Source organism: Myotis davidii, unplaced genomic scaffold (assembly GCF_000327345.1).
Source record: "Myotis davidii unplaced genomic scaffold, ASM32734v1 scaffold330, whole genome shotgun sequence".
NCBI lineage: Eukaryota > Metazoa > Chordata > Mammalia > Chiroptera > Vespertilionidae > Myotis > Myotis davidii.
In genome coordinates this window covers 6,194,938-6,209,597 of record NW_006283770.1, presented here as the reverse complement: position 1 = coordinate 6,209,597, position 14,660 = coordinate 6,194,938, and the positions used below count along the sequence as shown (strand labels likewise).

General features: G+C 39.0%; 1 protein-coding gene across 1 annotated transcript in view; it reads left to right on the top strand.

Annotated features, from left to right (window-relative positions):
- Nucleotides 1–6,463, top strand: part of ANO5 (anoctamin 5) — a 67,798-nt gene extending 61,335 nt beyond the window's left edge. Inside the window, 2 exon segments of the mRNA XM_015566309.1 lie at nucleotides 2,963–3,068; nucleotides 4,982–6,463. Coding sequence (XP_015421795.1) covers nucleotides 2,963–3,068; nucleotides 4,982–5,215 — 340 coding nt within the window. The 3' untranslated portion in view covers nucleotides 5,216–6,463.
- The last annotated feature ends 8,197 nt before the right edge of the window (nucleotides 6,464–14,660 follow it).

Here is a 14,660-nt window from a genome sequence, read left to right as displayed (position 1 = left end):
CCCACAAATGCTCAATTGGATTGAGATCTGGTGATTGTGGGGGCCACCTAATCAAGGCAAAGTCTCCCTCATGTTCTTGAAAGCACTCTTTCATAATACGAGCATCGTGGCATGGCTCATTGTCTTATTGGAAGAAGCCATCTCCATTGGGATACGCCATCATGATAGGATGAACTTGATCAGCAAAGATACTTAGGTATGTTGTACTATTCAGACGTTGTTCTGCACGAATTAAAGGGCCAAATCATGCCAAGAAAACATGCCCTAAACCATAACACTGCCCCCACCAGCTTGAAGGGTTGTGCACATGCATGTGGGGTGCATGCTTTCATGCCAAATTCTCACTCAGCCATCTTCATGATGCAACTGGAAACGTGATTCATCGGACCACATGACTTTTTTCCAATGCTCGACTGTCCAACCCTTGTGTTTCTGTATGAATTGGAGGAGTTTTATCTTGGTAACTGCAGACAGCAAAGGTGTTCAAACAGGCCTTCAGCTTCCATATCCCATATGATGCAGTGTATGCCTAATTTACCTATGAACGTCAGGTGGACATAATAATCTGGCCACTCATAATAATATATATCCCACATTCGAAGGCTGTTAAATCGCATTGTTTACCCATATCTTCAGAAAAAAAATCACTTCTGCCCTGACCAGTTTGGCTCAATGGATAGAGCATCGGCTTGCGGACTGAAAGGTTCCAGGTTTGATGATAAAATATATTTTTTTAAAAAAGAAAAAAAATCACTTCTACTATCGTGGTAAGCAACCTGCTTCCCTATTTATAATGGCCTGGCCCTGTAGCAACTTCAGCGTGAAATTATAGCTAATTTGCTGCAAACGTCAGGTGGTCATAATAATCTGGCCACTCAGTGTGTATGTGTGTGTGTGTGTGTGTGTGTGTATAATTATGTTATAGGTGAATCTAATCTACTTGACCTTTATTATATGTCTTCAAAATAAGATAAACTAAAAAAGAAGTAAAAATATGATTGCTTCACCATCCATCCTATGTAAAGGGTTCTTTTTTATGCAGTGAGTGAAATTGGATTTGTAAACCTACTCTTTCTACAGTTATCCTGTGTAGTATCTTTTTACTCTAGAATTTAAAGATTTATATATAATATGTTTATAATATATTGATTATATTATATTATATTACATTATATTATATTATACATTATACCATACCATACCATACTAGGGGCCCAGTGCGCGAATTCGTGCACCTTGAAAGGAACTGTGAAGTGGGCACAGGGGTGGGTCTCAGCCCATCCTCTGCACATCCGCCCAGCCCTTCCAACCACAGTCCTCGATCCCCTGTCTGCTGGCAGCCCTGCTCTCGCCACCGCTGCTCCCATGTGCTGATGGTGCCAGCCCTGCTCGCACCCGCTGATGGTGCAGAGTGATTGGGGCTGGCACCAGCAGCGGGTGCAAGCGGGGCCAGCGCCATCAGTGTGTGGGAGCAGTGGCTGCTGCCCCATCGCCCCTCAGATGCAGGGGGAGGTGGAGAAGTCCTCAGGGGCAATCAGGGTCGGCAGCCGCCACTCATACCCACTGATGGCACTGAGTGATCAGGACTGGCACCGGGCACCGGCAGCAAGTGCGAGCGGTGGCTCTGGTGCCGGCAGCAGGTGCAAGATGGGCCAGCATGCAGTGGGTGCAAGAGGCAGCTCCGGCAGCAGGTGTGAGTGGGGCCGTCACCAAGAGTGGGTGCGAGAGGCAACTGTCGGCCCCTATCGCCCCTCAGGAGCAGGGGGAGGAGGAGAAGTCCTGATGGGCGATTGGGGCTGTCAGCCACAGCTCACACCCGCTGACAGTGCCGAGTGATCGGACCTGGAGCTGGGCACCAGCAGCAGGTGCAAGCAGCGGCTCCAGCGCCGGCAGCTGGTGCGAGTGCCTGGCAGGACCGCAGCACATGGAGCAAAGAATTTTCAGTAACCACCAGAGGCTCGCCCCAATGACAGCAACTGGCACCCCGCCTTGGTCTGGCACCCCCACTCACCTGCTCCACCATCCCACCATGGCCGATGCCTGCCATGTTCCACAGTCTTCTGCCTGCTGCCAGTGCCTGCCAAGTTCCACACGCACCTCCTGGTGCACGTAATAGCAACCGGTTGTTTGATTGTTCGGTTGTTCCGCCGTTCGGTCTATTTGCATATTAGAGTTTTATTCATATTATAGTATAGTATAGTATAGTATTATATTATACTATAATATATTGATAGAATAAACATTAAGGCCCCTTAATTCTTAAGCCAATTACTTCATTTTGGATTCCAGCAAAGAAACAGCAAAATATTGCATCACAGGTAGACAGAAGCATTATTATGCTTCATATTTGCCTCTAGAGGAATCATAGCATTGCCTTTAAAAGCATGGACACTTGTGTTGTATTTCATAATGTCATCACTGGACTAAAACCTTGAAGCACATCAATCTCTAGTAACTTTGTAGAAAACAGTGAGCTCACAAAGTTGAGCACAAACACTCCAGAAGGATAGTAAAGAATAAATCCCAAACAACACAATGCAGTGTCAGATAAGCCAAAAGAAAACAGAGTTTCAAGAAAATAGAAATCGTTAATAATGTCAAGTTCTATTCTTGAAAGATACAATAAGATGAGGATTAAAATGTTCCTTGAGTATAATGACAGGAGACAATTGGTTTCTCTGGGGGGATGGGTAGAACTACCTGTGTTAAGGGGCAGGAAGGGAGGTAATGGAGATGGCAATATCTGTCTTTGAAGGACAGGAGAGAAGTTTCACTTATGTCTCCTGCTACATCTACACTATATGTGAGCAACATTTATAACTTTTATCTGTACAAGAAAGATGAATGTTTCATGGTAGCAGTTATCTTACTGTGACTTGACTTTTGAGGTCAATTAAAAGAGTCTCTTAAGAAGTCTCTGTATTTGATTCTGTAGCTAATTTTTTGTATATATATTTTTCAGGTATAGAGATCACAGATATCCCCCTAATCACGCAGAGAAATACTCTCATAATATGCAATTCTGGCACGTCCTTGCTGCCAAAATGACCTTCATCATAGTCATGGAGGTAAGCACTTCTTAGCATTCATTCCAGTTAGTCTTTCTGCTCCCTTTAGCCATATATGTCTAAAGAGATCTGCTTAGAAAAGAATTAGCATTATCTCAATAAATTGTTTTGATATGTTTGTTGTCACAGAAAGCAATGTAGGGATATTTTCGGTATAATGAGTGCCTGTTATTCACTTACTAGCTATCAAGGTGGCAGAAAAGAAAAAATATGGCTACATCCCTTGAGGGACAGGAAAAAGGCAGAGGACCCACTGATGTTACTGAATACCTTTACATATTGGTTGCAGAGGCTATAATAATAACCTTATAAGTTAGACTTTATTATTTGCCCTTGTAAAATGACTCTGAGACTTATCAAAAGAAGATATTTGGTTGAAAGATAATCAGCTAATATTAAACCTGGGTTTTGATGCCAGATGTCTCACTCCCAAGCCCTCTGCTCTGTCCACTATATTACGTTTCTCCCTTGTGGAACTTCCAGTATAATTTTAGATATAAGACATGCAATAAAAAAGAACAAATACAGAGGTGGTATGTGACTAAGACACAAATTGAGAGCTACAAATCCTAAGACAAGAAAGCCAATAAGGGAGAGACAAGTCAATGTAAGGCACTTTTTTTACTCTACAGTGAATCTCAATAATGGAAAAGTCTAATGCAAGCACACACAAAGTCTAATCAGTTTTTCTTTGTATACATGTAAGTAATTTTTAAAAATCAAATAATTTTGCACAATTAAGAAAAGAGAGCAGTCTTATGTAGCATTCCTCCACATGTTACCCCTCCCCCTTTCTCTCTTTATCTTTTCTTTATCACTCTTTCATTCCTACATTTTTCATCACCTTTCAGTCTGGTAAATTGCATTAGGAATCTTTTGATATTTTTGTTTTTGTTTATTCATTATTCTTACTAATTTTTACAATTATCACAGGCTCTGACTCATTGTCTTTTTGGGATTTCTCTTTACCTTCTCTTGTAATAATTACTATATTTTCTGCAATCCATGTTTCTCCCTTTTTTGGATTGATAGCTTATTTTAATGAAGTACATCTTTCAGTAATTTGCTGAGGAAAATTATGGGCCATCAATTTTTGAAAACTTGCATATTAAAAATATATTTTCTTTCATTATCGATGATTAATTGGTATGAAATTCAAGATTGAAAGTTATTTTCCCTAAAAAATGCTTAACTATCTTTACTTAGGTATCCTGAATTTTTCTTAAAGACATTGCTTTATTTTCTGTTAGTTTTTCCCTGGGTTGGAGCCAGTGTTGTTAGGAAATGCAAATGCAAAACCATTCTGATTCCCTAGTCTTTATAAATTTTTGTTTGTGTGTGTGTGGTTTTTTTTTTGTTAATCCTCAAGTCTAGGATATTTTTCCATTGATTTTTTTTTTTAGAGAGAGTGGAAGGGAGAGGGAGAGACAGAGAGAAACATTGATGTGAGAGAGACACATCGATTGGTTGCCTCCTGCCCACACCTCTACCCGGGCCAGGGAACCATTGCAAGTTTAAGTGTAAACTTTCTCTACTCTGGAGTCTGTTATTACTATTCCCTCCCTTCTTTTTGTCTTTGTTGGTTATATCTTTTAAATTTTATTTTCAAGTATTTTATTAGGTTTTTAGGAGGGAGCATAGAAAAAAGAGTATATTCAATGACATGTTCAACCTCAATTTCTGTATTACATATTTTAGAATGTATTTATTTGTTTAATATTGGTCTTTGTAGGAAAGTTCCAGACAGGGGCCATATCTTCTTTATTTTCCTGGTACTTCCTACATTGAGCACAGTTTATTGAATGAATGAAATTATTTGTAAGAGCTTCCTGCAGAACATTGGACAATTCTAACTGTTGGTTTTTTTTGTGTTTGTTTGTTTGTTTTTGTTTTGTTTTTAATGTTTTCTCCAGCATGTTGTGTTTTTAGTTAAATTTTTGTTGGCTTGGATGATCCCTGATGTTCCAAAAGATGTTCTGGAGAAAATTAAGCGAGAAAAGCTAATGACAGTCAAGATTCTCCATGACTTTGAGCTTAAGAAATTAAAAGAGAACTTGGCATTTGATTCTAGTGAACTTGCCAAGGAATTCATGATTCAGGAAAACAAAGTATAGCTGGATAAATCAACAATCAAGTCAACAAAATGAGTAAGCAGTTGGTAGCCTGACTGGCTTCACATTTTCCCTAGGTTAGGGCCAGAGGCCAGAAGCCATGTGTCAATTTTATCCCTTCTTTTTTAACTCAACGTTTTTGTACACTTTTATAGAGGCCAACTTTGTGAGGTCAGAAGAATACCTTCTCTGCTCCATTGGCTGGGCCCTCCCTAGATATTGTTTTCTGGGATTCTATAAATGATTGTTAAAAGTGCATGTGGAATCAGAATATGGAAAATCATGGAATGTTGCAGTTTATAATCCAACACTGGACTAGGGCTGTCCTGTCACCTTCCAGTGCATCTGCACATTTTCATGGTCTTCTACTGGGTTGTTTCATATCACTTTCCCATCAAGAAAAATGTTGGGACAAAGAGAAAAGAAGTGAAGGGGCTTAAAAAGCCATATTTAACCTGCCATTTTAGACTATGCAAATGAAAAACCAAACTCAGATGACATAAGAAGACCCACATATTAAGCATATTGGGTAAATATCATGGCGAGAGTATGTTTCTGAAGTTGTCCTGAATAAGTGAAACTTTCATAAGAATCCCAGGTGGTCCTTCAGGTAAATGCAAAATTGCTTTTTCAAGAGAATGAACATTTGGGTTTCAACAAAAGACTAACAATTCAGTTGTTTAAAGATAACGTTTTGGTAAAAATAGTTTGAAGACTGGATTGTTTTATCTGGAAAAGAGTATTAAGAAGTTATTAGATTGTTTCAGGTCTTTGAGTGAATGAAAGTCATTTTAAAGCAGTAATGTCTTTTCTTTGTAGTTAAGAAATTTAAGACAATGTATATTGATTAATTTATTGACCTTAATATAAAAATGTTGAATTATTTTAAAAAAATTATTTGTCTTCTACAATGCCTTTTTTCATCATGAAGCTTGTTTGAGCATTAGCTATTTGTATGTTAGGCACAAGTTGTTTATGAAATTTTGATTTTTTTGTTTAAAGTAATCTCAAATCTTTTAATGCATTTACAATCTTTTATATTGATTCATCCCTTTATACAATGTTCAGTGCCTTGCCCCTATGCCTTTGACACACAGTGGTATTGTTGGCTATTGATTTGATGTGATTTGACATCAATCACAGAGTTTAACACCAAAAATGGATCAACAAAATAAGAATAAGGTGGTAATTTGATAGCTAAATTTTTAAAAAAATTGAATTATTACTCTCATACTTAGGTCTGTGGCACATATACACTCATTCTTATTTCCCTTAAAAATAAATGTCATATATATATATATATGTATATATATATATATATGGCATATATATTTTTTAACCTTATAAGTTGAGAGATACCAGTCAACTTGAATCTCTAGTTTTAAATTACATTTAAGTTCCAAAGGAATAGTGTTTTTTAATTGCACACAAAAGAAGAAACGTTTTTGCAAAAAATTTCTAAGTGGTGTTTCATTATTTGATGCTAATATATTTTGTGGAATTGTCAGTATTAAGTATATGTCAGGTAGTATTAACCAATGATCAATATTAAGCATTTAGATCTGAGGATTATGAATTTTATAAAACTATGAGACAGTTATCCCAATATTGGCAGTAATAATTTGTCACCCACTAGGTAGATTTTTATGAATATTTTTGTGTAATTTGAAATTATCTCATTGTTGAAGCATGATTTCACATGTGGAGGAGATAAATTTCTTGCGTGAGAAATCCAGTCAGTGTTACTATGAAGTAAACCACAGATGCAGTATGTTTGACCTGTTAAATAAAACTGCATTACTACGGTGTTGTACATTGTGCACAGCTCATATTGTTCCTTCCTAGGTGTTAATAAAAATTAAAATATGGAAACTGGTTTCTTATGGTTTTAATTTTTGTGGCCTAACAATATTTATAGAGCTGGATTGTAAGAAAATAAAGACATATTTATCTCATAAAGTCGTCTGTACATTGCCATCCTAAACCAACTCAACTGTTAGATTCCTAGGCTGTATGGAAGACAAGAGAAGAAATAGTAAATATTAGTCTTTATGATTCGTTGGTATTTTTCTTTTAAAATATCTATAATAATAAAAGCTTAATATGCTAATTAGACCAGATGTCCCTCCGAACGACCTTCTGGATGAAGCCAGGACTGTGAGGGAAGCCCAGGTCCCAGGTGCCTGCCGGCAGCCAGAGGGAAACCTGGGTCCCGGGTGCCAGAGGGAAGCTGGTGCCGGCAGCCAGGGGAAGGATGGCCTACTCTTGCACGAATTTCATGCATCAGGCCTCTAGTTGATAAATACTTTGTTTCATGTTTCAGTCTTCTACAGAGTTTCTCCTAGTTTTACAGATTTTAAAATGAAATATAAGTATATCCATCACTTTCATAAAAGTTCTCTAGTCCAAGTCCAAAGCCAAATCCATTCAGATAGATTTGTCTTATCTTATGGGAGGGATGAATTAATAGCACATGGCTGTCAAATGTAAGTTGATTTTGATCAGCATGGCCAATGTGTTTATCATCCAATCAAACCCACAGTCTAAAAACATTTCTTTTTTAGAAATGTTACAGGAAACATTTGAGATTTTATTTGAAATAATTTTAAATGCAAATGCTGAAAAATACATAACTCTTTTCAAATGCCATCTCTAATCCTTGCCTTCATCGGGTTTTCTTTGAACATAAGAAGCAGAATCCACTTCAAAACATTTATTTTAGAGTAATCCATCAAGAATGGAGTATCTTAATTAAATGGAATACTCTCTTATTTTTGCTGTATCTCATGACTCCTCCTGGATTTAATATTCTCCTTTTATCTAAGCCATTAAGCAAGTTATCAAGGAGAAGAAGGAAAGAAGATGATAAAGAGGAGAGGGACCTAGGAAGAAGAAGATAAAGGACTTCTCTCCTTATGAAACTGCATGTTTCCATGGGGAGAGAGTTGTTTGTGTAAGGTATCATGGTGCCGCTATTGGGGTGGGGCGCTAAAAGCAAGGTCTCTTTCCTTAGCCATCTAATGAGGATGAGAGAAAAACCAAAGAAATTTCAAGTTGAAAACTATTATGTGTCAAAAGTAAAACTGATTCCAAGTGATTTTGTGGTGTCATGTTACGTGGAGCCCTGGATCTCTGTTGATGGACCCCAGTTGAAGGTGAGGAATTTGTATTGCTCATTCAAAAGGTGAATTTATTGTTTTGAAAGAACCTCTCTACTACTTGTTTTTAATTTGTAATAGTTTTTTATCAATTACTGTTTTAAGAAAAATAATGTTGCAAGAAGTACCATTGGCCAGGCTTATAAGTCTGCTGCCATGATTCACTGTAATTATTCTGTTACTTTTTTCTAAACAACTTATTACTCTTTTCCTTTATGTGTAACAATTTAAGTATGTCATTTATTCCAGCATTATGTAAAAATTCATGATAATATATATATTTTTAAAAGATAGCATCTTTCAGTGTGTGTGAGATACCTGCTTTCATCACCCCCAAATATTTGACTAGGTATGTCTTTTCTGTGAGTGAATATATGCCATGCAGTTGACAAAAAAAAAAAATCTGTTTTTTTTTCTTTCTTCCAATTTGTACGTATGTGCATACCGTGGGAAGAAGTGGTTATGCAGGTATGCAGGGAAAATTTCTATTAAGTAAGAAATCCTAAGAGATTCATATTCACTCAGTGAATAAAGTAATTCTTATTTTTAAACTACATTTTGACATGAACTCAATTTGTTCTTACAGAAAAACTAGAGGCCTGGTGCATGAAATTCATGCAGGGGGTGGGGGGAAGGGGGCCCCTCAGTCTGGCCTGCACCCTCTCCAATCTGGGACCCCTCTCTCATTAACTCGGAAAAGCACGTCCTGTCACCCTCTGACCAGCAAGAGTGCGCTAGGCCCCAAGAGAGCGAGGCTCAGTCAGGGCAGCCTTCACTCATGGGTGCCAGCACCCAAAGTGCACATTCCTCCTCTGCAGTCACCCCGACTATCCCACCATTTCACTGAGAGGAACTTCTCACCTCCTCTGGGTTCCTGATCTTGAACGCTGACCGAAGGCACCTCAGCGAGGGCTGCCCGCGCCCACCAGCTGTGTCTGTCTGCACCTGCTCCTGCCTCAGCACCTGCATTAACCCCCCAGAGGTGATCTCTTCACTGCACTGACCTCTGCAGGAATAGGGCATCACCAGTTGGCCCTCATTGTCATCTCACCGGCGCCCACCCTCAGCACCCGGAACACCCCGACACTCTCCAAAGGACGTGAGCATGCCAGAGGGGACATGCTGGGGTTGATGGAAGTGCGGCAGAGGAGTGGGGAAAACTTGCACATGCCTTTGTCCAGGACTTTTGCAGGCATGCAAGGGTCACAGCGCGCTGAGGGATGTTCTCACGCCAGGGGGCGAGAAGAGGATGTGTGCACCGGAGGCCTGTGGCTTTGCAGATCTGCAAACCCCCATGGCGTGGCCAGGAGGATGTCAATCTGGCTCGCCACGGTGACTGTCCCTGTGATCATGCACCTTCTGGGCCAGGAGGTGGGACTGGCACAGCCACTCGGCACTGATGGCCTGCAGGCGCTACTTCAGCTCAGCCAGCAGGCTCCGCTTGGCATGCTCACGGCTGCCACCGCCACCATGTGGGGAGTACAGGCCGCCCTCTGCTAGTCCGCCTCCCCTGTCCAGAGGCTCTCTGCGTGTGCTGCCCAAAGGCCCCGAGTGGCTTGGGGGGGATGTGACGCCAGCAAGTGCTGCTCACCTGCCCAAAGTGACCAGGGCAAGGTGGAAGCCAGGCGTCCTGCCCTGCCCCACCCCGGCTGGGCCATGTCTTCGCACACTGCCTACTGTCTCAGAGCAGCCAGGACAAGGTGGGACACCTGCCACCAGCCTCTTGGCGCCTGTGCACGTGGCACTGACCACAGGCCTGCCATCTTTATCTGGTTAATTTGCATACTAACTCCTAATTGGCTGGTGAGTGTAGCAGAGGGATGGTCAATTTGCATGTTTCTCTTTTATTATATAGGATGTTGATATAATTTTTCTGAATTGGAATGTTTTAAGAGGGTTTTAAGTCATTAGAAACATTAAAATGCATTACATGCAACATGTTTAATTCACAGAATTACGTTTGTTACATTTAGAATTGCAAATTATTGAGATAGAGGTTGGAAGGCACAAAAAAAATGGAGATGGTAGTAGTTTTGTTTTGCCTCTTTATTTTTTCTGTTTTGTGGTGTGATATATAGGTGAATAGAAAGGTCCAAGGACATAAATAGCAAGTTAATATATTTTCTGAATTTTCTTCCATTCCTGTCTTTCCCCAGAAGAAATCCATAATAACCTTCATTGGACTTCTCTGGGCTACTTGTGAGAAATGCATATCCCTTGGTCCTACCCTAGGTCTTTAAAAGCAGAAGAAACCTTTGGGAGAGGAGCCTTAAAACAGTCTTCAAGGTTACAGAATATCTGAAGAATGTTATGCTGACATAGTGTTATAGTTTGCTAGTATCTTTTAAAAAACAAAGTTTTTATTGATTTTTTAGAGAGAGAATAAGTAAGAGTGAGAGAAAGATAGAAATATCAATGAGAGAAAAATCATTGATGGCCTGGTTCCTGCATGCCCCACACCAGGGATTGAGCCTGCAACCCGGCATGTGCCCTGGCTGGGAATTGAATCAGTGACCTCTTGGTACACAAGAGGTTGATGCTCAACCACTGAGTCACACCAGCTGGGAAACTAGTATGTACGTATGTATGTATGTATGTATTTATTTATTTTAAATATATATTTTTAATTTCAGAGCAGAAGGGAGAGAGAGATAGAAACATCAGTGATGAGAAAGAATCATTGATCGATTGCCTCCTGCATGCCCAACAATGGGGATGGAGTCTGCAACCTGGGCCCGTGCCCTGACTGGGAATCGAACCATGACTTCCTGGTTCATAGATCAAAACTCAACCATTGAGCCATGACAGGTGGGCTAGTATCTTTTTAAAAAATTGAATGTATTATGATGCTATTGGTTCACAAAACCATATTCTTTAATACATAGGGTGAGTGTGTGAGCCATTTGTCATAAAAATATACCTTTAGACCCTTAAAAAAATGTGCAGGGTTACCTTTTGGGGGGTATAAGACTGATGAAAATTTCATAAAAATACCAAATTCTCTAGCCTCAAGTATTTTTTAAAAACGTCAAACATTTCATTTACCACTCCAACCATGAGGGAAGTATGCCAAGTCATGGAGACTCAGGATTTTCAAATTTGTAGAAGTCCTCTAATCCTGTGCAGAAGTAATTGAAATCTTACCCCTTAAGAGCCCTAGACCTGTAGTCTCTACTTAATTTTTTTTTAAAAAAAGAGGGAGAATAAGATAAAATGTACTTGCTTTCATCAATATATTCAAGAAAATAAAAAGTGAATACCAACCAGAAATTAAGATGAATACATCACATTCTAAGTATTTGAAAGAACAAATAGATTCCTAGACAGGATTTAATCAGGACAGCAAAGCTACTATGAAAATTGTAGAATAAAGAATTTGTTATATAAAAGAGATCTTTTGAAATTGTGGGAGGAACTGGGAAGTGATGGCAGGAAGGGAGACTTGGAGGGTCAGAGAAAAGACACCCCTCAGCTCTCCTGAAACTCTGCCAGACATGGACAAGTTGCAGCAGACGTGGACACTCAAGTGCTGACATGAGTCTGAGAAGGAAGCTATTGAAGAAGTCTATGGAAAGCTGCTGCTTCTATAGAGCTACTCCTGTGAGTTTGCAGCCACACTTCACTTATTGGCTTGGAGCCACTGCGGCTCCAGAAGACTTGGACATGGACTGGAAAAGAGTGAGAATGAACTAGAGTCCACTAGATGGTTCCTTTTCTGTGTGTCCTTCACCATATCTGGTCCCAAAGACCTTCAGAGAGAAATAGCTGCTGCTTCACTTCTGTCTTCCTCTTACAAATCTAACCTGACACCATATTATAGACTACTGGTAAGTGCAGCTCCAGTTAACCAGGTTGACACCATGCAAACTGCCATGTAGACAAGCCAACAAAGCTGTTGACTAATGGTCATCTGAACAAGGTGATTTAAAAATAGACTTAATTTGTCCGGCCAGCATGGCTCAGTGGTTGAGCATCAATCTATGAACCAAGAGGTCACAAGTTCAATTCCTAATCAGCAGGCATGCCAGGGGCAGCCAATCAATGATTCTCTCCCTCTTTATTCCTCTCAGAAATCAATAAAAAATGCATTAAAAGAGACTTAATTTGCCTTCATAGAATGTTGTACTAAATAACTGAAAAATAAGATTTCTTTTCAAGCACATTCTAAATGTTTATAAAATCTAACCAAATACCCGGCTATTAAAAAAAAACTCAGCAAATTTCAAAAGACTAAAATCTATCAGATCATTTTCTCTGACCACAATCAAATGAATCTAGAAAACAAGAAGAAGATACTAGGAAAAGTGCATAACATATTTTGAAATAACATCAAAGTAATCAAAATGGAATTTCAAAAATAATTTTAATTACTGTATAGCTCAAACTTTGTGGGTGCACTGACTACTTCTCGTGGGTTGTTTTTAGGGAAAATGTATAGCCTTAAATTAAGCTATTAAAGAGGACAAAAAAAAAAACACAAGCTAAGCATCAAAAGAAATTAGAGAACAGCAATGTAAATAGAAAAAAGAAAGAAAGGAAAATCAATTTTAGGAAGAGAAATTTATGGAAAGCATTGGAAAACATTATTTTTAATAGAACACGTTAGACTCATACCCTTTTAAATCAGAAACAAGAAATTAAACTTCCAGAAATAATACCTGAGCTTTATTCAGACCATTGAAACCCTGAAAACCACTAAAAGATTAGCTAAAATCTTTTCTAAAAATTATTGAAAGTATCAGAAAATTATAAGGTACAAGGAGACTTGTGGCCAGATAGGGCCAATATCTAGGAAAGGAAAGAAAAACAGAGAGTAGCCTGTTAAAAAAGCCAATAAACATTTGAAAATGTATTCATAATCAGTAATCAGAGAAATACAAATTAAAAACACAATGAGATACCTTTGCCCACTCTCTAGAAACTTGTAGAAACTGTGGTTCTCGTAAAGTAACAATATGGTGATGACAATGCCACAAAATTGATGCTTCAAACACAAAGTCTTCTTTTTCTTTCACGTGTCTTACTTTAAGACTCTTGGTTCAGGAGTAAATTACATGACTGTATCCAATACATCTTGATGCATCTACATTTGTCAAATGAATGGAACATAATTATTTCTTGTGTGCTTACCATTAAACACATCTTCCATATATTATCCTGTATTTGGTGTATTATTATCCCATTGAACTAACGAGAAAATTTAGTCACAGAAGTATACTAACCTATCTAGGTATTGCTAATAAATGCCAGAAAGAGGATTATTGCTTTTTATTTTTATGGATCAGAAAGAAGATTTAGTTCCAGGGCTAAGTAGACTGGTCCTTAATGACTATGCTATATTTTCCACTATGTGCCCACCTTCATGTATTTGCACAGGAGGAATTTCTGGGGGGAAAATGTACTAATAATGGTCCAACATTATCTTCTCGTAGAGCAGGTCATGGATGGCATCTCCTATCCCTGGAAGCTTCCTTTGTCTCCATGCTGAGACTCTTTGAGTCTTTTATTGCTACTCTATTTGTCACAAAATTTTCTAAAAATACTTCCAACCCCACTCCTGTACTCTGGCAAAACCTAGCCTTTCTTAGAAACTTCAAAGTGCTAGTATAGTGGGGATCTGAAAGGAGAAATAGACAATTGATTATGTGCTGGGCACTATGCTAAATCATGCCTTTTGCATATTATGCACTATGTCTTTTATTTGTCAAGACAGTTTTATAAAATAGGAATTGCTATCTTTATATCATATGTAAAGAAACTGAGGCTCAGAGAGATAAAGTACTTTCTCAAGTCTGTAACAATGGGGCCAATGTTTTTTTCTTTGTTTGTTTTTAAACCTACTCAAAAGTGAGATGCATCAGCTATCTGCCTTTAAAAAGTAGTGTATGTAGTTGGAGATTTCATTTGCAACACAAAGGATTTGTGAAGGCTGCCCTGGAATATTTGTGATATAAGTTGACATACTGGGACAGAAATAATTAATTGTTTATTCTCATAAACAAGAGGCAGGATGCCAGTAGCAGCCAGTAAATGAGAAGCAAGGATACTAACAGGGGCTGTGGTAAGGATGCTGTCAGCTTCCAGATACTAAGAGAGACAACTCCCGTGTGCCAGCAGCAAGTGGCTTTGGTGCATCTCTGATGGATCATGGATCCTGAGAGAGCAGGGCTGGAGGTGTGGGAATGAGATGCCTGCATCATCTATGTCCTTGCAGCAGGAAGATTCCAGGGAGCAGGGAGAAGTGGGCTGACTCACAGTTTTTTATCTTGGCAAAATGTTCTTCCTGGGATTATAGAGGTCGCCTTGCTTCTTATGGAATCACC